Source organism: Bombina bombina, chromosome 5 (genome assembly GCF_027579735.1).
Source record: "Bombina bombina isolate aBomBom1 chromosome 5, aBomBom1.pri, whole genome shotgun sequence".
Taxonomy (NCBI): domain Eukaryota; kingdom Metazoa; phylum Chordata; class Amphibia; order Anura; family Bombinatoridae; genus Bombina; species Bombina bombina.
Genome location: NC_069503.1, coordinates 269641962 through 269667974, shown reverse-complemented (window position 1 = coordinate 269667974; position 26013 = coordinate 269641962). Strand labels below are relative to the sequence as shown.

Here is a 26013-nt window from a genome sequence, read left to right as displayed (position 1 = left end):
CCCTTTAATATGGGGTTAAACATATAGTAGAAGTACTGCTCAGGACCTGCAGGGCACAGAGTCCCACACTGAAGTACAGGTGTACCCGAGTACTTGTGTAGACTGTAAATACAGCAGTACAGAAACACAGCTAGGCTGAACAGTGAACCCACGTCTGAGCTGGACACTGTCCCACACTGAAGTACAGGAGTACCCGAGTAGTTGTGTAGACTGTAACAGAAACACAGCTAGGCTGAACAGTGAACCCACGTCTGAGCTAGACACTGTCCCACACTGAAGTACAGGTGTACCCGAGTACTTGTGTAGACTGTAAATACAGCAGTACAGAGACACAGCTAGGCTGAACAGTGAACCCACGTCTGAGCTAGACACTGTCCCACACTGAAGTACAGGTGTACCCGAGTACTTGTGTAGACTGTAAATACAGCAGTACAGAAACACAGCTAGGCTGCACAGTGAACCCACGTCTGAGCTGGACACTGTCCCACACTGAAGTACAGGAGTACCCGAGTAGTTGTGTAGACTGTAACAGAAACACAGCTAGGCTGAACAGTGAACCCACGTCTGAGCTGGACACAGTCCCACACTGAAGTACAGGTGTACCCGAGTACTTGTGAAGACTGTAAATACAGCAGTACAGAAACACAGCTAGGCTGAACAGCGAACCCACGTCTGAGCTGGACACTGTCCCACACTGAAGTACAGGTGTACCCGAGTACTTGTGTAGACTGTAAATACAGCAGTACAGAGACACAGCTAGGCTGAACAGTGAACCCACGTCTGAGCTGGACACAGTCCCACACTGAAGTACAGGTGTACCCGAGTACTTGTGTAGACTGTAAATACAGCAGTACAGAAACACAGCTAGGCTGAACAGTGAACCCACGTCTGAGCTAGACACTGTCCCACACTGAAGTACAGGTGTACCCGAGTACTTGTGTAGACTGTAAATACAGCAGTACAGAGACACAGCTAGGCTGAACAGTGAACCCACGTCTGAGCTGGACAGAGTCTCACTCAGGAGTACACAGGTGTGTAGCAAGAAGCATGCATAACAGAAGGCTGTTCACTAACAGTACAAGCCAAATAGGGATGAAAACAGGCTGTGAACCAGCTGCAGGTTTGAGTCCAAGCAGGAACCGATCAAGTTAACTTTTTCAAATCTATAGGGTACAGTTGTGACAAGTTGTGGGATAAATTACCAGTTGAATAAGCGCCACTAGGGGGCGTGAAACGCGTAAGACTGGTGCTGTCTATTTGCCTGTCATCTTTCTGGGAACACACTATGTTTTTAAATGTCTAAATAAACGGATGTTTTATTTTTCTATACTACCAAGTAGTGCCTGCTTTCCCTTGCTCCTCAGATATTACCTCTAGTGCCACTTAATATACTCATGGTGGCATCAAAGACACCCCAAATTTATATTTGCTACACCATTGTTCTTTTGAAATGAACAATGAAAAAAACACTGTAAAGTAACTTACTGAGAAAGGATCTTCAAACAGTTTGAGCACGCGGTCAAGCTCCATGGACTGAAATGGAATTACCTGAAAAAATAAAAAGGTAAATGAAAAGAGTAACAAAAGTGTTAGGAACACTTAGTATTTTACTTGCATATGTCACATAAGCAAAACAATAAAATCATAATGAAAAATACTTTAATTGTGTTGTGTTTTCTAAAAGGAACATATTAAAGGGATACTAACCCCAATTTTTTTCTTTAATGATTCAGATAGAACATGCAATTTTAAGCAACTTTCTAATTTACTCCTATTATATTTTTCTTTGTTCTCTTGCTATCTTTATTTAAAAAGCAGGAATGTAAAGCCTAGGAGCTGGCCCATTTTTGGTTCAGAAACTGGGTTATGCTTGCTTATTGGTTTGCTATATGTATCCAACAATAAGCAAGCATTATTCAGGGTGCTGAACATAAAATGGGCTGGCTCCTAAGCTTCACATTTCTGCTTTTTAAATAAAGATAGCAATAGAGCGAAGAAAAATTGACAATAGGAGTAAATTAGATGGCATGCTCTATCTGAATCTTGAAAGAATTTTTTTTTGTATCCCTTTAAATGCTTACCTATTACAGCTATGTGCTTGCTTGGAAGTAAAGAATAAGAACTCACAACAGGTGCGTACATATAGCAAAGCCAACTAGACAAATGGTCTATACTTTCAGGGCAGCAACATAACTCAACAAACGAGAGTGGAATAGTTTGCAGTGTAAAAAAAAAAAAAAAACTTTATTGGCTGAAACAACATTTGGATGCCAACATCAGGAGGCAATGTAAACTCATGCTAGATATTCTGCAGTCCAGAAGCTGCCATAACTATCCTGCTAAATGCAAAGTACAGATATTATGAGAACATTCATGTAACCATAGATAAAAGTATAAATCAAAGCAAGAATGATTAAAGGGACACTAAACCCAAATTTTTCTTTCGTGATTCAAATAGAGCATGCAATTTTAAGCAACTTTCTAATTTACTCCTATTATCAAATTCTCTTCATTCTCTTGGTATCTTTATTTGAAATGCAATAATGTAAGTTTAGATGCCGGCCCATTTGTGGTGAACACACTGTGTTGTTCTTGCTGACTGGTGGATAAATTCACCCACCAATAAACAAGTGCTTTCCATGGTCCTGAACCAAAAAAAATAGCTTAGATGCCTTCTTTTTCAAATAAAGAAAGCAAGAGAAGGAAGAAAAATTGATAATAGGAGTAAATTAGAAAGTTGCTTAAATTTGCATGCTCTATCTGAATCATGAAATAAAAAAATGTGGGTTCAGTGTCCCTTTAACCATGAGACCCAGGTGCCTCTACAAAGAATTATTTTAAATTCCCAATTTTTATTTTAACCTTTTAACGCCGTTATGCCGTTCTATTCCGTCATATTTACACTGGGCTTTAAAGCCGTTATGACGGAATAGAACGTCATAACAAACGGCTGTCCTGAAGCCTTCTGTGCTTCAAGGACTTGATCGCGGTCTGGACGGCGTTCCTAGAGGGACGCCCCCCAGATGCGATCCAATAATTGAAATCTCGCGATCGTATGCACGATCGCGTAGTTTCAATTTGTCTACATCGGAACAGGTGTTCCGATGTAGACACTTTAACCCTGTCACGAAAGGGTTAAGATTGACATGCAAATGCCTAGATAAGAATTAAACTATTTGGTCACATCCTCAAAAGCTACCAGTATAAAGGATACAGCTCTCTAGAACAATTTGAGTTCGGAGGACTACAAGAAAAATCAAAGACTAATCAGAGTCCGGCCAGTTGCAGCTTCTGACCCTGCATAAACATTCCCTTCCTCCTTTGTCTCCTGTCAAACAAGCTATTAAAGGGATACTAAACCCAAATGTTTTCTTTTGTGATTCAGATAGAGCATGTGATTTTAAGCAACATTCTAATTTACTCCTAAGATCAATTTTTGTGTGTTCTCTTGCTATCTTTATTTGAAAAGCAGGAATCTATGCTTAGGAGCTGGCTCATTTTTGGTTCAAAACCTGGGTAGCGTTTGCTGATTGGTGGCTAATGTGTCACCCAGGGTAGAAAGTTGCTTAAAAGTGCATGCTCTATCTGAATCATGAAAGAAAAAATGTGAATTTAGTATCCCTTTAACTGTATAGCAATATCCACATGTCTATTTTTTTTTCTTTTTTGCACATTTGCAATTGGGGAGAGTGGGAAACACAGCAGGGGTGAATAGAGAGGGTGAAAAAGGGACAGACAGAAGGAGTGAAAGAGGGACAGACGGGAGAGTGACCCAACAATATTCATATTGTGTGACTAAGATCCCAAAGAATATTTAGTAGCAACATTATTTGCAGCATATTTAAATATGCAATTAATATGTAAAAAGAATATATGTGGACTTAAAGTGTCAGTAAACCTTAAAAATAATGTTATATAATTCTGCACATAGTGCAGAATTATATAACATTATATTAGCGCAATCTTTATAAAACAAAATCTCCCCTTTGAATTTTAAAAAAAACCTGCTGTTTTACAGACCCGCTCTCTGTGATCTGCTGAGCGGGTCTGTTTTTTTCAAACAGCACATCGGGCCAGCTGTATAGTCACAGCCCGGCCCGACCGCGCCATAGCACTAAGTGCAGCTCGCTCCTGCTGTCTGACAGAGCAAGTTTTTTTTTAAATTCAAAGGGGAAATTTTGTTTTATAAAGATTGCGCTAATATAATGTTATATAATTCTGCACTATGTGCAGAATTATATAACATTATTTTTAAGGTTTACTGTCCTTTTAACCCTTTAATGACCACAGCACTTTTCCATTTTCTGACCGTTTGGGACCAAGGCTATTTTTAAATTTTTGCTGTGTTTGTGTTTAGCTGTAATTTTCCTCTTACTCATTTACTGTACCCACGCATATTATATACCGTTTTTCTCGACATTAAATGGACTTTGTAAAGATACCATTATTTTCATTATATCTTATAATTTACTATAAAATGTTTTATAAAATGAGGAAAAAATGGAAAAAACACACTTTTTCTAACTTTGACCCCCAAAATCTGTTACATATCTACTACCACCAAAAAACACCCACGCTAAATAGTTTCTAAATTTTGTCCTGAGTTTAGAAATACCCAATGTTTACATCTTCTTTGCTTTTTTTGTAAGTTATAGGGCCATAAATACAAGTAGCACTTTGCTATTTCCAAACCATTTTTTTTTTTAAAACTAGCGCTAGTTACATTAGAACACTAATATCTTTCAGGAATCTCTGAATATCCATTGACATGTATATATTTTTTTTTAGAAGACATCCCAAAGTATTGATCTAGGCCCATTGTGGTATATTTCATGCCACCATTTCACCGCCAAATGCGATCAAATACAAAAAATCGTTCACTTTTTCACAAATTTTTTCACAAACTTTTGGTTTCTCACTGAAATTATTTATAAACAGCTTGTGCAATTATGGCATAAATGGTTGTAAATTCTTCTCTGGGATCCCCTTTGTTCAGAAATAGCAGACATATATGGCTTTGGCGTTGCTTTTTGGTAATTAGAAGGCTGCTAAATGCCACTGCGCACCACACGTGTATTATGCCCAGCAGTGAAGGGGTTAATTAGGGAGCTTTTTGGGGTAATTTTAGCTGTAGTGTAGTGTAGTAGACAACCCCAAGTATTGATATAGGCCCATTTTGGTATATTTCATGCCACCATTTCACCGTAAATGCGATCAAATAATAAAAAAAAAGTTAAATTTTTCACAATTTTAGGTTTCTCACTGAAATCATTTACAAACAGATTGTGCAATTATGGCACAAATGGTTGTAAATGCGTCTCTGGGATCCCCTTTGTTCAGAAATAGCAGACATATATGGCTTTGGCATTGCTTTTTGGTAATTAGAAGGCCACTAAATGCCGCTGCACATCACACGTGCATTATGGCTAGCAGTGAAGGGGTTAAATATGTAGCTTGTAGGGAGCTTGCAGGGTTAATTTTAGCTTTAGTGTAGAGCTCAACCTCCCACCTGAAACATCAGACCCCCTGATCCCTCCCAAACAGCTCTCTTCCCTCCCCCACCCCACAATTGTCCCCGCCATCTTAAGTAACTCTGTCAGTACTAAAATAAAAGGTATATTTGTTTTTTTTAGGTTTTTTTTTTAGCATATTTACATATGCTGCTTTGTAGGATCCCCCTTAGCCCCCAACCTCACTGATCCCCCACCAAACAGCTCTCTAACCCTCCCCTCTGCCTTAGCGGGCGCCATCTTGGGTACTGGCAGCTGTCTGTAAAAAAAGTAATCTTTTTTTTTTTTTTTAAAAATGCCCTTTTCTGTAGTGTAGCTTCCCCGACCAACCTCCCACCACTTGCAGATAACTTAGATACTTAACAATATTTTTTTTTTCACTTTTATTATAGTTATTTTCAGATTTGTTTTCTGTAGTGTAGCGGTTCCCTCCCGCTCCGTGCACGCAACCGTCCGCCGCCCCCCGTGCACGCGCGCGCTCCCATGCGCGCGCCCGTCGGTCCCGCCCCCGATCCCGCCCCCCTGCACATTACACAGCGCATCAATGGCCGCCCACCTGCCTCCCAAGTCCGCTCCCACCCACCAACGATACCGGCCATCGATGTCCGGTGCAGAGAGGGCCACAGAGTGGCTCTCTCTGCATCGGATGGCCATTTAAGCTTATTGCAGGATGCCTCCATATCAAGGCATCACTGCAATAACCGGAAAGCAGCTGGAAGCGAGCAGGATCGCTTCCAGCTGCTTTCCACACCGAGGACGTGCAGGGTACGTCCTCAGGCGTTAACTGCCTTTTTTTTTTAGGACGGACCCTGCACGTCCTCGGTCGTTAAGGGGTTAAGTGCTTGGATGTGCGCCAATACCTGTTGTTTGTCTTATATGTATTTTGGTCATTTTGGCAGCACTCTCACAATAAGAATGCCAATATACAATTTTTTTGTGTGGGTTTTTTCAGGTGTGCTTAACCAAACCCCCTTGTTGTATTTCTTTAATTTCAGGGAGCTGACCAAATCCCTTTGGTTTAAGCACACCACCCTGCTCAGGTGTGTCCCAGACAATGTGATTATGTGTTTTATATATATATATAAATCCAGGGAGACTCATTCTGTGCAGACATGATTTGAGGCATAGTACTGCAGTGTGGGAATTCTGTATTGGTATATTAGAATCGAATGTTTCAGCCCAGTAAGGCTAATCTATATATATATATATATATATATATATATATAGAGCTAGGGAGTTTCATTCTGTGCAGTCATGATTTGAGGCATAGAAATGCAGTGCTGGAATTCTGTATTTAATATTAGAATCGAATGATTCAGCCCAGCAAAGCTTAACTGTATAGTGTTAGGACCAGTCAATTTTGGGACACCTTGTAAGTGGTGACTGGCTGAGCAGAATATGGCCATATTGTGTGACTAAGATCAAAAAGAATATTTAGTAGCAAAATTATTTGCAGCATATTTAAATATGCAATTAATATGTAAAAAGATTATATGTGGACTTAAAAAAAATCTTTCATGTTTTAAATAGGGCATGTAAACAACTTTCCAATTTACTTTTATTACCAATGTTGCTTTTTTCTCTTGGTATTCTTAGTTGAAAGCTAAATCTAGGAGGTTCATGTGCTAATTTCTTAGACCTTGAAGACTGCCTCTAATCGGAAAGCATTTTGACAGTTTTTCACCTCTAGAGGGCGTTAGTTCATGTGTTTCATATAGATAACATTGAGCTCCGGCACGTGAAGCTCCTAAGAGCAAGCACTGATTGGCTAAAAATGCATGTCTGTCAAAAGAATTTAAATCAGGGAGCAGTTTGAAGAGGCATAGATACAAGGTAATCACAGAGGTAAAAAGTATATTATTATAACTGTGTTAGCTATGCAAAATTGGGGGATGGGTAATAGAGAGATTATCTACCTTCTGGTGTTTACTGTCCCTTTAAGTGCTTGGATGTGCGCCAATACCTGTTTGTCTTATATGTATTTTGGTCATTTTGGCAGCACTCTCACAATATGAGTGCCAATATACAAAAAAATGTTGTGTTTTTTTTCAGGTGTGCTTAACCAAACCCCCTTGTTGTATTTCCAACAATATTCATGACATTGATAACCAGTCTAAGGGCTCGATGATTTAATCTTCGCCAGCTCGAACCTACTTTTTCTCGCTGACTCTCGCAGGCTGCCCCAGTGCAATGATCGTAAAAAAGGAGCAGTCCCTGCGAGTGGCGAGATGGCTCCTATTAAAAGTAATGAAGCTCGCTGGTTAGGGAAACTTCGCTCCTTAGTGCGAAGTAAGCAGGGGGAGCACTTTAAAATTAAAATCCTGCAGCCAATATAACTCACATTATGCTGCTTTCTGCATATAGCATGTTACATTTGCCTATATTTTAGTATGCATTTGTTTTTCTATTGGGTTATAAGTGTTTGTATTGTTTTGAGAAAAGCTTGCCACCTTTTAGTAGGCGAGAAAAAACTGTGAGATCTGCAGTGCGAAAATCTTTATAGAATTAAGCTGGGATTAGAGAGATATTTTAATATACGCCCATGGAACGCCCATGTTCAGCCCATTTAACGAAAAAACAACAATTACGCTTTGCATTTTGTATTTATAAGTTCACATTTCTGTGTGATTTTTGCACATCCAGTGTACTACAATTAAGATTTACGATGTGCATGTTTAATTTGATTTATTTCTGTGTAAAATTACATACTAATTTTACTTTTTTGTTAACATACGATTTTTGGTGAAGAATTTTGTTACGATTTTTGATGCACCTTAACAATACAATTTTTCCCTGCTTATTTTTGTGTGAATAGTTTAAATATTTGTTTTGTATGATGTTTAAAATACCAATATTGTTGTGCACATTTCATATGAAAATTTTCATAATGAAAATGTATACGCCCCTTAGCGTTTTTATGGTAAAAAATGGCTTTAGATCATTCCACCAGGGAAATAGAAGGACTTGCGAGCATTCTTTAATAATCTCGCCAGCCCAGAGAGCTTTCAATCATCGAGCCCTAAGTCTTGGACATCAACTCTTCCTTTATTAAGTATTATGACCCCTATTAACACTAACCCCTCTTTGAACATCATCCACCTCTATTGAAGAAAAAAAAAGTTTGTTTTTCTTTGTATTTGTCACAGGAGCCTATACAGGCAATTAGAAGCTATACTGCTCACTGTAATGTAAGACTACAGAGGATGCTCACTTACAATATGTAAATTCATCATCTACACAACCAACAGAAGCAGTATTTACATATAGTAGGTATCACTCTTCTGCAGGAGGTAGTAGCTTCTGACTGTCTATGCTGCTTGAGATTCAAACAAAAAAAAGTTTTTCTAAGATAGGCAGAGGATGCTGAGAGAGGGATACGTGGTAATAAGGGACAGTGTACTATAAAATTGTTTTCCCTTAATGTGTTTCCAAAGACTTGTTATACCAGCTGCAGAGTTTAGGATGTATGAGAAATTGCTTCTTTGGTTTAGTTTTGTATATGAAATAGCTAGATTTGTTCTTTGAAACTGGGTTGAGCTTCCAGGAAAATCAGATCTCCTTATTTTGGCACTTTCTGTACACCTTTTTTTTATATTAACTATGTTTGTAAACCAAAGCCTGATACTTGGAACAATTTAAAATTAACATTTTATTAGTTATCTCTCCTAACCACCACGGAGAGTGTAATTTATTCTGCTACCTATGTTGACATAGCCTTTATTAAAGCCAGACACTTTTAGTATATGTTGGGATACCATCGACAAAATTAGCTATTTACAATGATGAAATAAAGGTAAAGGAACTGTTTGTAAACAATTTAAATACACTCCAGCAGGTAAAATGTATCTTTGTGAACACATTTAAAGGGACACTGAACGCAAAGATTTTCTTTCGTGTTTCAGATAGAGCATGCAATTTTAAGCAACTTTCTAATTTACTCCTATTAGCAATTTTTCTTCGTTCTCTTGCTATCTTTATTTGAAAAAGAAGGCATCTAAGCCAAGGAGCCAGCCAATTTTTGGTTTAGTAACCTAGACAGCGCTTTTTTTATTGGTGGGTGAATTTATCCACCAATCAGCAAGAACAACCCAGGTTGTTTACCAAAAAGTGAGCCGGCATCTAAACTTACATTCTTGCTTTTTCAAATAAAGATACCAAGAGAATGAAGAAAATGTGATAATAGGAGTAAATTAGAAAGTTGCTTAAAATTGCATGCTCTATCTGAATCATGAAAGAAAAAAAATTGGGTTCAGTGTAAATACTGCATTGAGGCAAGCTATTATGTTTATGAAGCTCTATTTTATCAGAATACATATGTAAAAATGGGACTCTAGTGTCCCCTTAAATGATCATGCAGTCACTAGGTCAATGTTTGTCATTGAATTGATGTTAAAGGGACATAGTCGCCATGCAATGGGGAACGCTGTCACCTTCTTCCAGTGCCAGGATCAGCAACAAATGCATGAATTGCTAATCTTTAAATTTACCTAGGTACCAAATTGTAGGTGTATTAAAATTACTAGAATTACCCTCAGTGACACCTTAATCTAACCCATGTATATGGTTTTGGTAAGACCTCCATTCAAACCCAAAAATAAATAAATAAATAAATAAATAAAAAGAGCTTTTGGGTAAGTGCAGTAATTTTTCTAGTTGCACTTACAATCTGCATAATGCCTGTCACTAGATAGATAGATAGATAGATAGATAGATAGATAGATAGATAGATAGATAGATAGATAGATGATAGTGAGAAGCTAGGTTACAGGAGGTGCGTGTGCGAGAGAGGAGTTAAAGGAGTTAACCTGCAGGGCTGCAGAAAACTAAGTCAACAGGCATAAATGGGTGCTAACCCCATACATTATTATACATGGGCAGACTATGCAGGTATGTATTGTGCAGTACAGGACATATAGAAATACTTTATGCGCGCAGACATGAACAGCATAAACAGTATTATATGGGAATACAATGATCTCATTACCTCACGCTGCTCCCCCAGCTCAGTGTCCGTCACCACAAGTCTCACAATAGGGCGCGGGGTTTTTTTGCCATTCCTGACAAAGGGTCCCCCGTTTGACACAGGCATGCTGGCTGCTGGTAGCAGTGCGCGGGTAGCCGTGAGCTCCTGTCCCGCCGGCATGACTAGGAGATACGGTACAGCGCAAGGAACCGATGGCCGCTGTCAGAGAACACCCACTGCTCCCTCAAGCTCGCTGGGTCTTTCCTCCAAGTTCCCGGGAGCTTTGGTTGTCAAAACAAGCTGGCTGCATTGCCATAGTGACAGGACTCCATGCAGGTACGGCGGCCGCAGAGGTTCATACAGTGCTCAGCTTGATCCTTGTAACTGTAAAGCTGAGGGCTCAAAACAGATAAAAACTAAACTGACATGACACAAAAATAATTTGTAAATATTGATGGATTAGAGTAATATACTGCTTATTAGTTTAAATTACTAAAAAGCATGTTTATGGGGAAGTTATTCTAGTTTCGTATATATGATTGGAGATATATGATTGGAGAAAGCTAGCTAGTCATTAAAGATTTGAAAAAAAAAAAACCTCTACAATTTCTACAGATTTATATTTCTACTTTTGGCGAGATTTATAAATTACGAGTACATTTGACGTCACTTGCAGTTTTGCAATATTCATCATAGATTATCTTTTTTTTAAAAAATTACGTGCACTGCACAGTAACACTAAGTTTACAAAATCATTTTGCAATGTACTGTATATAGATTTTTTTTTTAATCAAGTAATAAATTATTACAGGTTTTGCTGTAATTTACTATGCACATGTGCTGCTTACCACACAACAGGGGGCGACATGTACGTGAATTCCTGTCTCATTGCAAGCTCCAAGGTATGTTTATGGAGAAATTGTTATTCTAGTTTCGCATATCTGATTGGAGAAAGCTATCTAGTCATTTATAGGGACACTGAACCCAAATTTTTTATTTCCTGATTCAGATAAAGCATGCTATTTTAAGCAACGTTCTAATTTACACCTATTATCAATTTTTTTTCGTTCTCTTGCTTTCTTTATTTTGAAAAGGGAGACATCTACTAAGCTATTTTTTTGGTTCAGACCATGGAAAGCACCTTTTTTATTGGTGGGTGAATGTATCCACCAATCAGCAAGAACAACCCAGTTTGTTCACCATAAATGGGCCGGCATCTAAACTTACATTCTTGCATTTCAAATAAAGATACCAGGAGAATGAAGACAATTTGATAATAGGAGTCAATTAGAGAGTTGCTTAAAATTGCATGCTCTATCTGAATCACAAAATAAAAAAAATTGGGTTCAGTGTCCCTTTAAGATTATAAAAAACTAATGAAAAAAAACATTTATTTCTTTAGATTTATATTTCTACTTTTGACGAGTTTCGTAAATTATTTAACATGAGTAAATTTGACATGGATAGTAACACCAAGTTTACATAGATTCATTTTGCAATATACAGTACATAGATTTTTTTTAATCAAATAATAACTCTTACTATGCACGTGTGCTGCCTACCAGACAACAGTAGGGGGCTGCATGCACACACATGAATTCCTATCTTATGCAAGCTCCAAAGACTTCCAAGTATGTTATATTCAGAGGAAGGTGACATTTTGGCAGTTATATCATTAGGCACTGTATCAACAGACTGGCTAGTGCCTACTGAATAACTTCTTGGGTCTAATTCTCTAAAACAAGATTCTATAAGATGCCTCATAAGTACTGTATTTCAAGGCCCCTCAGAGATTATTAGACTGGACTGTGAGTCTGTGGTTGTGGCTCTCCAGCATAGTTGGATGCTGGTACTTTATTACATACAGCCCTGCTTAGCTTAAAGGGACACTGAACCAAATTTTTTTCTTTTGTGATTCACATAGAGCATGCAATTTTAAGCAACTTTCTCATTTACTCCTATTAGCAATTTTTCTTTGTTCTCTTGCTATCTTTATTTGAAAAAGAAGGCATCTAAGTTTTTTGTTTGTTTCAGTACTCTGGACAGCACTTTTTTATTGGTGGATGTATTTATCCACCAATCAGCATGGACAACCCAGGTTGTTCACCAAAAATGGGCCGGCATCTAAACTTACATTCTTGCAGTTCAAATAAAGATACCAAGAGAATGAAGAAAATTTGATAATAGGAGTAAATTAGAAAGTTGCTTAAAATGTCATGCTCTATCCGAATCACAAAAGAAAAAATTTGGGTACAGCGTCCCTTTAACGTTCATGTCCTTCAAAGTTCACATTTAGAAATACAGGCTGAGTGAACAGAATAGGGTTTTTTTAATTGTGTAGTACTACTTGGTTTATTTTTCTAAGAATTTAACACCCCCGACCCCTGGTGACATCACCGGTGATACACCTTTAGGGGAATCATGTGGGTATGACCAGGAAGTGCAGACAGGCAGGATTTTGCTTTACTTCATACAGGATAACATTTTGGCTGTAATATTCATGCATTATGGTATAGCGTAGCCTCTTAAACAGCTTTAGCAGGTACATGTTTCTTTTTGTCTTATTTAATTCAATGTTGTATTTATTCCTTATCAGTATCCAGTTCTGTTCCTTAAAGGGACATAACACTTATATGCTGATTCACTTGAAACTGATGCAGTATAACTGTAAAAAGCTGATAGGAAAATATCACCTGAGCATCTCTATGTAAGAAGGAAGCCATTTAACCTCACAATTTCCTCAGCTCAGCAGAGTAAGTTCTGTGTAAAAAGTTATACTCAGCTGCTGCCCAGCTGCAGGTAAAAAAAAAAAAAAAAATGAAGAAATGAACAGCAGCCAATCAGCATCAACAGTGCTGAGGTCATGAACTCGTTTACTGTGATCTCATGAGATTTAACTTAACTCTCATGAGATTTCATTGTAAACTTCCTTACACTGAATAGGGAAATAAGATGAGAGTGCATGAAAGCTCGCTCCTTCCACTGTCCCGGGACAGACATACTGATTTGCTGCTTAGAAGTTCTTTACAATGGGATGTGGCTACTGAGAAACTTTTGAGGTAAAATATCTTTCTTTTTTACATAGAGATGTTCAGGTGATATTTTCTAGTCAGCATTTTACAGCTATACTGCATCACTTTCAAGTGTTTAAACATTTGGGTATTATGGCCCTTTAATTAGACACATAAAACACATATTACACTGCAGATATTAAATTGTGTGATGTAAATGCTTTTCACTATTTTATGAAACCGATAATTATGCTTGATGTTTGGCATTATTTGGAATCTGAGATTTAGATGAATGATTTATTTGCTCATGTTGTGTATGGTTGCCATGACAACATAATGGTACCTTTTTCACTAGGGGGTGGTGTTATGGTCTATTTAACCCTTTCATGACATAGGCAATTGTTCAAGTTCTGAACGTAAACAAAACCTTGAATTTCAGCTATATGTCTTTTCAACCATAATTTACCCCTTTCACATTAAGTGCACCCACACTAATTATATATTGTTTTTTAGAGGACAAATAGGGCTTTCTTTTGGCATAAAAGATTTATTTCTCAACTATAATTTTATATAAAAAAAATCAAAGTAAGTGTGAGAAATTAAGAAATTTGAAGCTTTCCAAATGATTTTATTGTGAATATCATCATCCTGATATATGTTACTGCAATAAAACACCCATACTTGTGTTAAGCGATGTCCCATGAGTATAACGATACCCCCCATGTACAGGTTTTCTGAGTTTTCTGGAATTTACAAGGCCCAACATACGGCCTACCCATTTACATAGAAATCTGGCACATTCATTTTCTGGGCTTAAGTTGCCTTTCATACATTATAGCAGCCCAGGAATGAAAATTACCCCATCATGGCATACCATTTACAAAAGTAGACAACCAAGGGTATTCCAAAAGGGCCATGTCACGTCTTTTTGTGAAGCCCCTTAGTCACAACACCTGGCCAAATGTAGTGGTAATTTTTGTTGTATGCGTTTTTTACACAAACACTGCACTTTGGCTGTTTCTGTCATCAAGCTTTTATGTTTTAATGCTATAAAACACACATATTTGTGTTTGTCAATGTCCTACGAGTACAACAGTACCCCCCATGTACAGGTTTTATGGGCTTTACAGAAGTTACAGGGCCAAATATGGGGTCTGCCCATTTCAGTCTTTATGCATGGACATTTGGCACCTTAATTTTCTGTGTCTATGTCCTCTTTGAGACATTATAACAGCCCAGGAATGAAAATAACCCCATCATGGCATACCATTTTCAAAAGAAGACTCCCTAGGGTATTCCAAAAGGCCAATGTCACATCTTTTTGTGAAGCCCCTTAGTCACAACATCTGGCCAAATGTAGTGGTAATTTTTTTGCATGCATTTTTTGCACAAACACTGCACTTTGGCTGTCTCTGTCATCAACCTTTTATGTTTTGCTGCTATAAAACACACATATTAGTGTTTGTCAAGGTCCTACGAGTAAAACAGAACCCCCATGTACAGGTTTTATGGGGTTTACAGAAGTTACAGGGCCAAATATGGGGTCTGCCCATTTCAGTCTTTATGCATGGAAATTTGGCACCTTAATTTTCTGTGCCTATGTCCTCTTTGAGACATTATAGCAGCCCAGGAATGAAAATTACCCCATCATGGCATACCATTTTCAAAAGAAGACACCCTAGGGTATTCCAAAAGCGCCATGTCACATCTTTTTGTGAAGCCCCTTAGGCATAACATCTGGCCAAATGTAGTGCTCATTTTGTTTGTATGAGTTTTTTGCACAAACACTGCACTTTGGCTGTTTCTGTCATCAACCTTTTATGTTTTGCTGCTATAAAACACACATATTTGTGTTTGTCAATGTCCTACGAGTAAAACAGTACCCCCCATGTACAGTTTTTATGGGGTTTACAGAAGTTACAGGGACAAATATGGGATCTGCCCATTTACATGGAAAATTGGCACATTCATTTTCTGGGCCTTTGTCCTCTTTGAGACATTATAGCAGCCCAGGAATGAAAATTACCCCATCGTGGCATACCATTTATAAAAGTAGACAACCCAGGATATTGAAAAAAGACTATGTTTAGTCTTTGTTTGTAGCCACTTAGTCACAACATCTGGCCAAAGGTAATGTTCATATTTTAGTTTTAGTTTATAACAAAAACACTGCCTTTTTGCTGTTTATATCATCCTTTTATGTTTTACTGCTATAATACACCCATCTTTGTGTTCAGCGATGTCCCATGAGTACAACAATACCCCCTATGTACAGGTTTTATGTGGTTTCAGGAAGTTACAGCGCCCAATATAGGGTCTGCCAATTAGCATGGAAATTTGGCACATTGATTTTATGGACCTTTGTTGCCTTTGAGACAGTATGGCAGCGCAGGAATGAAAATTACCCCACCATGGCATACCATTTGCAAAAGTAGACAACCCAGGGTATTGAAAAAGGACTATGTTTAGTCTTTTTTTGTAGCCACTTAGTCAAAAAACCTGGTCAAATTTAGTGGTCATATTTTTTTTTTTGCTTTTTTCACACAGACACTGCCTTTTTTCTATTTAGATCATCATCCTTATATTTTTTACTGCTATAATACACCCATATCTGTGTTCAGTGATCTCCCATGAGTGCAACAATACCCCCTATGCACAGGTTTTATGGGGTTTTAGGAAGTTACAGGGCCCAATATAGGGTCTGCATAGAAATTTGGCACATTGATTTTCTGGACCTATGTTGCCTTTGAGACAGTATGGCAGCTCAGGAATGAAAATTACCCCCCTCATGACATACCATTTGCAAAAGTGGATATTCTAAAAGGAGTATTTTAGTTGTATGAATAACTTATAATGGCCTTAGAGTGGATGGGCTTAACATATAAAGGGACAGGACAAGGTCAGGGGATTTATGAAGTTAGGAATACAGAATAATAAAATAAAATAAATTAGGAACACATACAGGTTGCTTTCAAATTAAAAGTTTAACTCTGTGTGATATATTCGAAAGCAATCAGTGATACAGAGGCCAGGTTGAGAGGGGCAGTCAGGGCAATGGTAACTAGAATCCCTCCTTTTTTATAGCAGACTCTGCATCTTTTCTGGGGTGTTAATTTGCAGGCAGTGGGGGGGATCCTAGTGGGAAAATGCCTGCCACAGAGTTGCTCGACATTTTCAGATTGAACAGTGGGAGGATTAGGGGTCTGGTTAAACAAAATATCAGATGTTACATTTAAAGGGACAGTCTAGGCCAAAATAAACTTTTATGATTCAGATAGTACATGTAATTTTAAACAATTTTCCAATTTACTTTTATCACCAATTTTGCTTTGTTCTCTTGGTATTCTTAGTTGAAAGCTTAACATAGGAGGTTCATATGCTAATTTCTTAGACCTTGAAGCCCACCTCTTTCAGAATGCATTTTAACAGTTTTTCACCACTAGAGGGTGTTAGTTCACATATTTCATATAGATAACACTGTGCTCGTGCACGTGAAGTAATCTGGGAGCAGGCACTGTTTGGCTAGACTGCAAGTCTGTCAAAAGAACTGAAAAAAGGGGCAGTTTGCAGAGGCTTAGATACAAGATAATCACAGAGGTTGAAAGTATATTATTATAACTGTGTTGGTTATGCAAAACTGGGAAATGGGTAATAAAGGGATTATCTATCTTTTAAAACAATAAAAATTCTGGTGTAGACTGTCCCTTTAACACAAATTCCAAAAAAGTATAATTTTTCCCTGTGCCTGATTTTTTGTACAGCACATATGCATTATATACTGCGATCTGCATAATATAAAAGGCAACTTTTTTGTACCAAGTTCTAGTTTTTCTTTGAATTAGATATGGCTGCAGGCACCGGTCAGCTAAATCTACCCCCCCCCCATGTTTTTGTTGTACTCCACAATGCACTTTGGCTTTAGGATCTGTGCAGATCTTCCCTTCACAGATACTGGCACTGTAGCTTCAGTGTGCATTGTGGAGAGCATGTACATATCTTTTTTATCAGTGTACCGAAGGGCCAGTAGCTCATTGTGGCGTAAAGCTGACGTTGTGCCCCTACTTTTTTTTCCATATGTCAGCTTCTGGGGGAAACCTTTGCGATTTTTTCTTGTTGTGCCACAGGCCACGGTTTCAAAATAAAATAAAAATTTTAATAGCTCTGTGCTGGTGTAGAAATGATTGAGCCACAAATGGTACCCTTTATTTAGCAGGGGTAGTAGGAGATCCCACACAATTTTCCCACTTGTGCCAACTGAATCTGGGTAGCCAGGTGGATCCAAGTGGCTATCCTTTCCCTGGTAGATGGGAAATGCCCAGGTATACCCAGTACTGCATTCACAGAGCTTATAAAATTTTACCCCATAGCGGGACCTCTTGGATGGTATATATTGCTTGAAAAGCAATCTCCCCTTAAATTTCATGAGGGACTCATCAATGCAAATGTCCTGCTCAGGTATGTAAACCTCTTTAAATTTTTGGGACAGGTGGCTTATCAGGGGCCTTAGTTTATGTAACCTGTCATGCAGGGGGTCATTTCTGGGGGGGGGGCACTTGATATTATCATTAAAATGGAGAAACCGCAGCAATTGTTCATATCTGTCCCTCTTCATAACCCCTGGAAAAAGAGGGGTAGCCAGGATGGGGTTCTGGCTCCAGTATGAACGAATGCTGGGTTTCTTCACAATCCCCATTATTAATGTCATGGCCCAAAACTTTTTAATCTCTGGTATGTCAGTGGGGTGCCAGGTATTTTTTCTGACATACAGAGATTGGGGATTTTTGGACAGATACTGGCTGGCATATAAATTTGTTTGAGCAACTATATGCTCAAACATGGTATCTGTCAGAATCAGGGACATATAGTTTATTGGCTCACATACTGGAACATCACTTGTGATGCCAGGAGTCTCAGTAAATTCTGGCATTTCTGGGGCAGTGAAATTTGGGGGTAGCCAATTTTGGTCATTTGTGCGACGCCTCCTTTTAGGTGGCGGGCAGGGAGCACCAGCATTAGATGTATCACTCAGGGGCTCTATATCTGATGCCGTAAGGATACTGGGAAGGGTAGTGATTGGGAACAGCAGGGAAGGGGTTAATAATAACTAAAGATCCCCACAAATAAACTTTTGGGCACTGATCAAAGCCCTGACAGGCTGATCACTGTGATATTAGGCTGATCACAGTAGCAGCTCAGTGATTAGCAGCAATATATATATATATATATATATATATATATATTTGTAACCCCCACAAATAAACCCCCAACGCTTTTGATCAACACTGATCAAAGCCCTAACTGGCTAACCAAGTTATATTAGGCTGATCACAGTAGCAGCTCTGTGATCAGCAGCAAAAAAAAAAAATATATATATATATACATATTGTATTTATATTTTTTTCCCTCTCTAGCACTACAAACACTAAACTGTCTTCCTCTCTCTCTCAGGTCGCACTGAGAGCAGAGAGGAAGCGGATACACTTGTAACAGCCAATGATTCCACTCATTGGCTGCTACAGTGTTACAGGGGGCAATCGATACACCCCCTCCATGCTGATTGGATCCTGGGGGAGTGCCAGAGGTGCTAGGCACATCCCCCAACCGGATCCATAACAAACAAAATATCGGAGGGGGCACAGGAGCTGAAAACCGTTATGCCGTTCTATTCTGTCATAACGGCTCTAAAGCCCAGTGTAATTATGACGGAATGGAACGGCATAACAGCGTTAAAAGGTTAAACTGTGTGATTCACTTGTTGTTTGACTGAGGAAGGGTAGATTATCCACAAAACATTAAACAAATAAAAGCTACTACTTTAAAGAGACCGGTAATCGCCACTCCCTTTGACCACGCCCCTGACCACACCCCCACTGGCATCGCGCCAGGTGGTCCCAATTTCACCTCTAAAAAATATACACACACTATATATATATATATATATATATATATATATATATATATATATATATATATATATATATAGTGTGGGTGGAGAAAGGGTGATTTTAAAATATAAAAATTATTTAATATAACTGTCTGAGACTGAGACATACCTCATCCTATCTTGCTGCCGGCTCTGAATTCACACTCACTCAGTCACACAGGCTCAGCAGGCGTGTAGACACTGACAGTGCAGCCCGCAGGTCTTCTTGCTGTCGTGACATCACGCACGTGATCACGTGACGTCCGACAGTCTCACACACAGCGGCAGGCGGCAGCATGTACGGCGCAGGCTGAGGGGCACCACACAGGATCAGCTGAGCGGAGCCTGTTAGACAAGTGGATACGGGCTGCGGGCGGCTGCCAGGGCTGGGCTAATGTGCTTGGGTTACTGTGCTGGGTGGGTAGGCTCGGCTGGTGGTTCCTCCGGATGGACTCTTCTTAAATAGGAAAAAAAAATAAAATCAAACAGTGCAAGGCTATGTCCGTTTTTTTTTTAAATAAAATTACCGGGCAGTAGCCTGAAATACCAGACACCTAGCAACCCTATAAAAATGTGTATCTCATTAAGGGGAGTTTTTGAAACACTAGGGTTGACTGTTGAAACAAAGGGCACTTTCATTCATGAAGTATAAGATACTTCATGCAGAAAGTGCCTTTGTTTTAACCGATCGCAGTTCTTAGCTGCTACAGCAGCCCACGGCTAAAAAATATTTTGCTAAGAGGTGACGTTTTTAGCTCTTAGCCGATAGCCGTGCTGTAAATCCGGCTCCCATGGGTGCCAAACCGGATTTACTGCACGGCTATTGGCTAAGAGGTGAAAACGAAAAAAATGTTTTGGCCGTGGGCTGCTGTAGCACCTAAGAACGGCGATCGGTTGAGACGAATAAAGGCACATTCTGCATAAAGTATCTTATACTTCATGAATGAAAGTGCCCTTTATTTGTTTCAACAGTCAACCCTAGCGTTTCAAAAACGCTATGGTTGACTTTCACTTTAGCTACTCTTCTTTAGATGACGAAGAGATAATTCCTTTTACAAAATAGTGCACAGTAAAATAAGCTTGATGATTTCTCTCCATGCCAGTGCGTTTTTGAGAATCTGCACTTTATGTGGTTCTGTCATATTATTATCTGTAAAATACATGTGCAATTATAATTTGGTAATCATTTTCCTTGTATTTAAAAAAAACCCCAGATATCACAGGACTTTACTGCAATTTTTGGCACACATCAGACGGGCTTCCAGCTAAAGCAGTGTGCAGACAATCTACTCTAAAATTGTTATTGTTTAAAAAGATAGATCACGCGTTTATTACCCATTCCCCAGCTTTGCATATCCAACATTGTTATATTAATATACTTTATAACATTTAAACTTCTAAATTTCTGCCTGTTTCTAAGCCACTACAGACAGCCTCTGATCTCATGCATTGTTATTAGCTTTTCACAGCAAGACACTGCTAAATCATGTGTGCCATATAGATAACATTATTGTCACTCCTGTGGAGTTGTGCAGAAACCAGCACTAATTGGCTAAAATGCAAGTCTGTAAATTGTCCTGAGATAAGGGGGCTATCTGTATAGGCTTAAATACAAGATAATCACAGAGGTAAAAAGTATATTAATATAACATTGTTGGTTGTGCAAAACTGGGGAATGGATAATAAAGAGATTATCTAGACTGTGACTTTAGGGGAATTGATTTTCTAAAAAAGCAGGGGTGACAAACCTATGGCATGAATGTCACAGTGGCTCTCAAAACACTCTCCTTCTCGACTACCTCCATACTGCTTGATTCCATTTGCTGGAGTTTCAGTTAGTCACCATTCACATGATGTATCATTGTGATTCAAAGGCACACATAGCTGTGTTCTTTGTTGCAATGGTGGAAAATTTGCCAAGACCAAACTTTCCCCAGACTGCTCGAGTTTTGTGGATTGTTAAGGGTGCAGTCGATGATTATTTAGAAGATGTTGGGGATGCCTCGCAAGGAGCTATTTTGTATCCAGCCATTTTCCCAGTATGGTGCTTTTGATGTTTCCTTTACATTTGAAGAACTTACATCCCAATATTACCAGAAGGCTGTGTCCTTGAAGTATCACCCTAATCTGCAGGGTTTTCTCTTTACTCGCAGTATGGTAAAACCAAAAGAGAGTGGCTGTTCTGGTTCATGTGTATAATCCTTTTGTTAATGACTCCTTCATAGTGAACTGGTTGCAGAGATATTGTTCCTGGGTGAGTCCTGTAGAGAGACTTACAAATGCTTATGGCACATTTACTGAGAAAATTAGTTTTTATGTGGAGTTCTTTTTGGATGAGACAGGAGATGTGACACAGCATCCTCCCCAAATGTTTTCTATCAATGGCAATCAAGGCTACCTTCTGTATCCTTTTATGCCTCAGTATTTCTGAAAGTGCCAAGAATTTGGACATACAACAGAGAACTGTAAAGATTATGTTCCTTGCCAGAATTGTGGTGAACAAGGCCATTCTGCAGTAAATTGTATGGAGGAGAAGAAATGTCACCACTGTGGGGCTACTGGACTTAAACTACAATGTCTATAGTTTCTGGATGGTGAGACTTTTGCTCAGGTGGTTGCTTGGGGTGCCTGATCTGGGGTGAGGGGCAGCAACTTGTGGAAGAAGAGGATTCCTCCTCCATCCATTCTGATGCTGAGTCTTCACCTGAATTTACTTTCACGAATGTGAAAATCAAACAGTACAGTATGGAGTATGTATGTATTGTATGTGAAGTGATTACTAAGGTGAGTGTGGAAGGAAGTTAAATGTGAGGTTGTTGAAGGGTGAATGGATTGCTGAGCTTTTTGTGAGGAAATATAAATGGATGCAGGTGAGAAAGTGGGCTTTTGATGGTGGGAAAAGGTAAAGAGTGAATGCACGCTTTTCTTAATTCGGAGTGGGATGAAAGTTAAAAGGAGGAGAACTGAGTTTGTGAGATGGCAGAGATGTTAAGAGTATTTGTGAGCGTTAAGGAGATTGGGTGAGGATGTGAAGCGTGTTAATTCAGAAATGTATGGGTGAGAAAGGAAAAAGTATTCTGAGGCAGGCAAGAATGGAAGTATGCGAGAAAGATGAAAAATTCACAAGGTTTTCCTTTAAGAAAGTTTTTAGTGGTAAGGAAGGTATGGTGAGTGTGGTGGATGAATCCGGTTTTGAGAGAGAAGGATGAGATTATGTGTTGTGTTTTGTTTTATGAGAATTTGTATGGATTTAAGGATTTTGATGACAGTTTGTGTAATGAGGAATTGAATGATGTAGAAGTAAAACTTGATAATGTGGATTTATGCATACTCAAAAGAGATATGTTTGGATTCATTACATTTTATTGTGAGAGGTATGAAAAAGTGTTTTATGCCTGATAGGTTGCCAGTGGATTTTTATTGTAAGTTTTGGAGTCTGATTGGTGGGGATGTGTTGGATGTTTGCAAGTGGGTATTGAGTGAGAATAAGATGACTAAATCAATTAAAAAAGTGTAATGATATATTATATCAAAAAGGAGATAAAAAGAATTTGAAAAATTGGAGACCTATTGTGTTATGAAATGTTGATTGCAAAATTGTTGCAAAGTTGTTGGCTTAGGACAGGGTTTCACATGAATATATGTTTAATGTTTTGGACAGATTGAGTTTTTTCACAAGTTGTGTGATTGGATTAAGGGTTTGTATAGGGATATTATTAGTAGGGTGGAAGTGAATGGTTTTTGTCTGAATGAATTCAAAGTAACCCCTTTGCTTGTTGAAATTTTAGAGAAAAACTTGCCTAAAATACTGGATAATTTTTAGCATTTTTGCTATCACTTCATTTAAACAGAAATAGAGCCTTGTTTTTTTTTTAATTTACCTATAAAAACTATATATATATTTTTATGTAGACAACCCAAGGTATTAATCTAGGCCCATTTTGGTATATTTCATGTCACCATGCTGCAACGTAGATCTTTGTTTTTCAGTACAATGGGCTATGTACCGCATGGTGTTGATCTATGTCAGTTAGGAATAAGGGGTTAAAGCTGGTGTGCAACAAGAATGTCCATTATCAATGATTTTGTTTGTTTGTGTGATTGGACCTTTGTTGCAATTGTTAAGGAAAGATAAGATTATTTGTGGTGTAGAGGTGCCTGGTAGTAGTGGGAGAAGTTTGAAAGTAATTGCATATATGGATGATGTGACTGTTGTATGTAAATCTCCAGTGAGTTTGAGGAGGGTAAGATTGCATGTAGATTGTTTTTGTAAAGCTAATTTGGGATAAGTGTGAGGTAAAAGCTTTGGAGAGAGTTTGAGTTGAGTGGAGGGCCAGTTCAGAAAGATACGATTGAGGTACTTGGAGTGAAATTTAATGCAGATTTAAAAGGTGGGGGAAATATGGCAGAATGTGTGTGTCATAGTAAAAAAGAAAATATATTTCTGGTCTTTGCACCCTTTATCTGTAAGGAGTAAGGTGTTAGTTATTAAGGCGGTGATTGTTCCTATTTTACTGTATATTAGCTATGTGTTTCCAGTGCCTTATCAATGTTTGAAGAAAATTGTGCGCATGCTTTTATTTTTTTGGAGTTCTGGAATGGAGAAGCTGAGTAAGGAGAAAGTGGTACTTCTGAAAGAAAATGGAGGTTACTTATATTTGTGTCTTGATAGGAAGCACCTTGCTGTTGTAGACTCTTAAGGCATCTAGAAGACCAAAAAGTGGCACACATGGGTTCGATGTATTCTTTTTTTTTTTTTTAGTGGTCTCCTCCTGCTAATAAATTTTTATTTGGTCATCTGTCAGCGGAGATAAAAAGTTTACTCATGTTTGTTAACTTTTTCATTCTGTTCCCAATATTTTCTTTTGAGTTTGTTTGTTTTGCTTTTGAATTGTTGCTTTGGTTTTATTAAGTTTATGTTATGGATTTTATTTCCATAAATTATATTTTATTTTTCTTATAAAATAACAATAAAAACAATCATCTGGGGTTGCCATGTTCAACTAACCAAGGTGCATCAAATGATAGGCAGCAATGAAGAAAGATTCAGCAGCAGCCAGAAAACTTAGCACCGTTACATTCTAGTTTCAAAGCAGGCTGCTGCTAATCTGTCATCGCTGCCAGCCTGATTGAATGCAGACGGGCTGCTGAACGCCCTACAGTGTGATATTACACACTGACCATCACTAACCACCATTAAAGTACAACCTCCGCCCCTCTAGTCTCCCCCTTCTTTACCATGTGCTGATCTTTCTAGGAAGAAGAAGGGTGGCAGGGAAGAGTAGGGAGAAGGCTGCGTGGGGTAAGGCTGGAGATTCAGGGAAATAAAATATTGATTTTAAATCAAACTACTAGATTACTAAGAGAGCTGATGGTTTACACACAGTCTCATGCAGTTTCCTTTTCAGTGTGCACAGTATCAAGCGGAGCATGTGGTTCAAGGGCACAGTAGTATGACTATTTTTTTTTTCAGCATTTATGGCCCGTGGGCTATTAGCTTGTACAAATGGGCTTCTGTATAGAGAAGAGGGAATTGGTGGGTGGGGCATCCATGTTGGCTGTAGGAACACTATTGTGTTTGTATGCTGAGCAGAACTTTGAGTGCCTAGGGCAGCACAAAACCTAAATATAATTATTATTCTTTATTTATAAAGCGCCAACAGATTCCGCAGCGCTGCCCATGGGTACAAGGATTAAAGTACAACGGAGAAACAATACAATAAAAGACAACATTTTACAGACACATACAGGGGGAATTGAGGGCCCTATTCCTGTGGGAACTTACCATCTGATATCACTGCAACATTCAAAAAGACTGCTATACATATTTTATCTTAAATCTAATTTGTATGTGCTCACTGTTTGCTATCACTAAACAAGAGACATGTATTTTGCAGATTATGGGCTAGATTACGTTTGAATCATTAACTCCACTAGAAGTAAGCTTTTACGTGTAGGGTAGAGTGCGTATTACAAATTGAAAGTAAAAAGTTTTTGTGCGAGCACTAACTCGACACACACAAAAAGCCGAACTTCGAATATTGTGACTACGTTAAAGTATTTCCCCATAGACTTTAGTGGAGTGTGAGAAGTGGAAAGAAACACCCTTACATATGTAGACATGTACATTTATGTATGTCTATTTTCTAACACCTGAGAACTCATATCTTTGAGCCCTTATAACTTTTTATGCAATATTATTTTAAAATAATTTTTATTAGACAGTGTCATTACTAGTGTAACTGTACTTTTAAATGTATTTTTGAAGTATTTTTTTCCACTTTTTTGTCTCGCATAACAGTTAACCAGAACTCTGAAGTCACGCTATCCCGACGCGCATTAAATTCAATTGTGCTCAAGTGAACATGCTAAACTCTTTTTTGCTTGCACGCAAAAGATAGCACACAACTTGTAATCTACCTTTTGAAAAAGCTGTAACAGACACAGCAAAACATATTAAGGGAGGGTAGTTGAAATGCCCAGTAAAACTTTAACTTTTTAACTTGGCAAAGTAAATCGATGCAAATGTTGATTATAGTAGACGCTAATAGAGCACTTGGTACACTAGTATATGGGTAGATAGTATAATATAACTTAAACAATCTC

At 38.4% G+C, this 26013-nt stretch overlaps 1 protein-coding gene across 1 annotated transcript in view; it reads right to left on the bottom strand.

The window, feature by feature from the left end:
* The window catches only part of CFAP69 (cilia and flagella associated protein 69), a 292339-nt gene extending 281686 nt beyond the window's left edge, over positions 1-10653 (bottom strand). The window contains exons 1-2 of the mRNA XM_053715703.1: positions 10495-10653; positions 1486-1548 (exon numbers count right to left, since the gene is read on the bottom strand). Coding sequence (XP_053571678.1) covers positions 1486-1548; positions 10495-10653 — 222 coding nt within the window. The remainder of the gene's footprint in view (positions 1-1485; positions 1549-10494) is intronic.
* Between the last annotated feature and the right edge of the window lie 15360 nt (positions 10654-26013).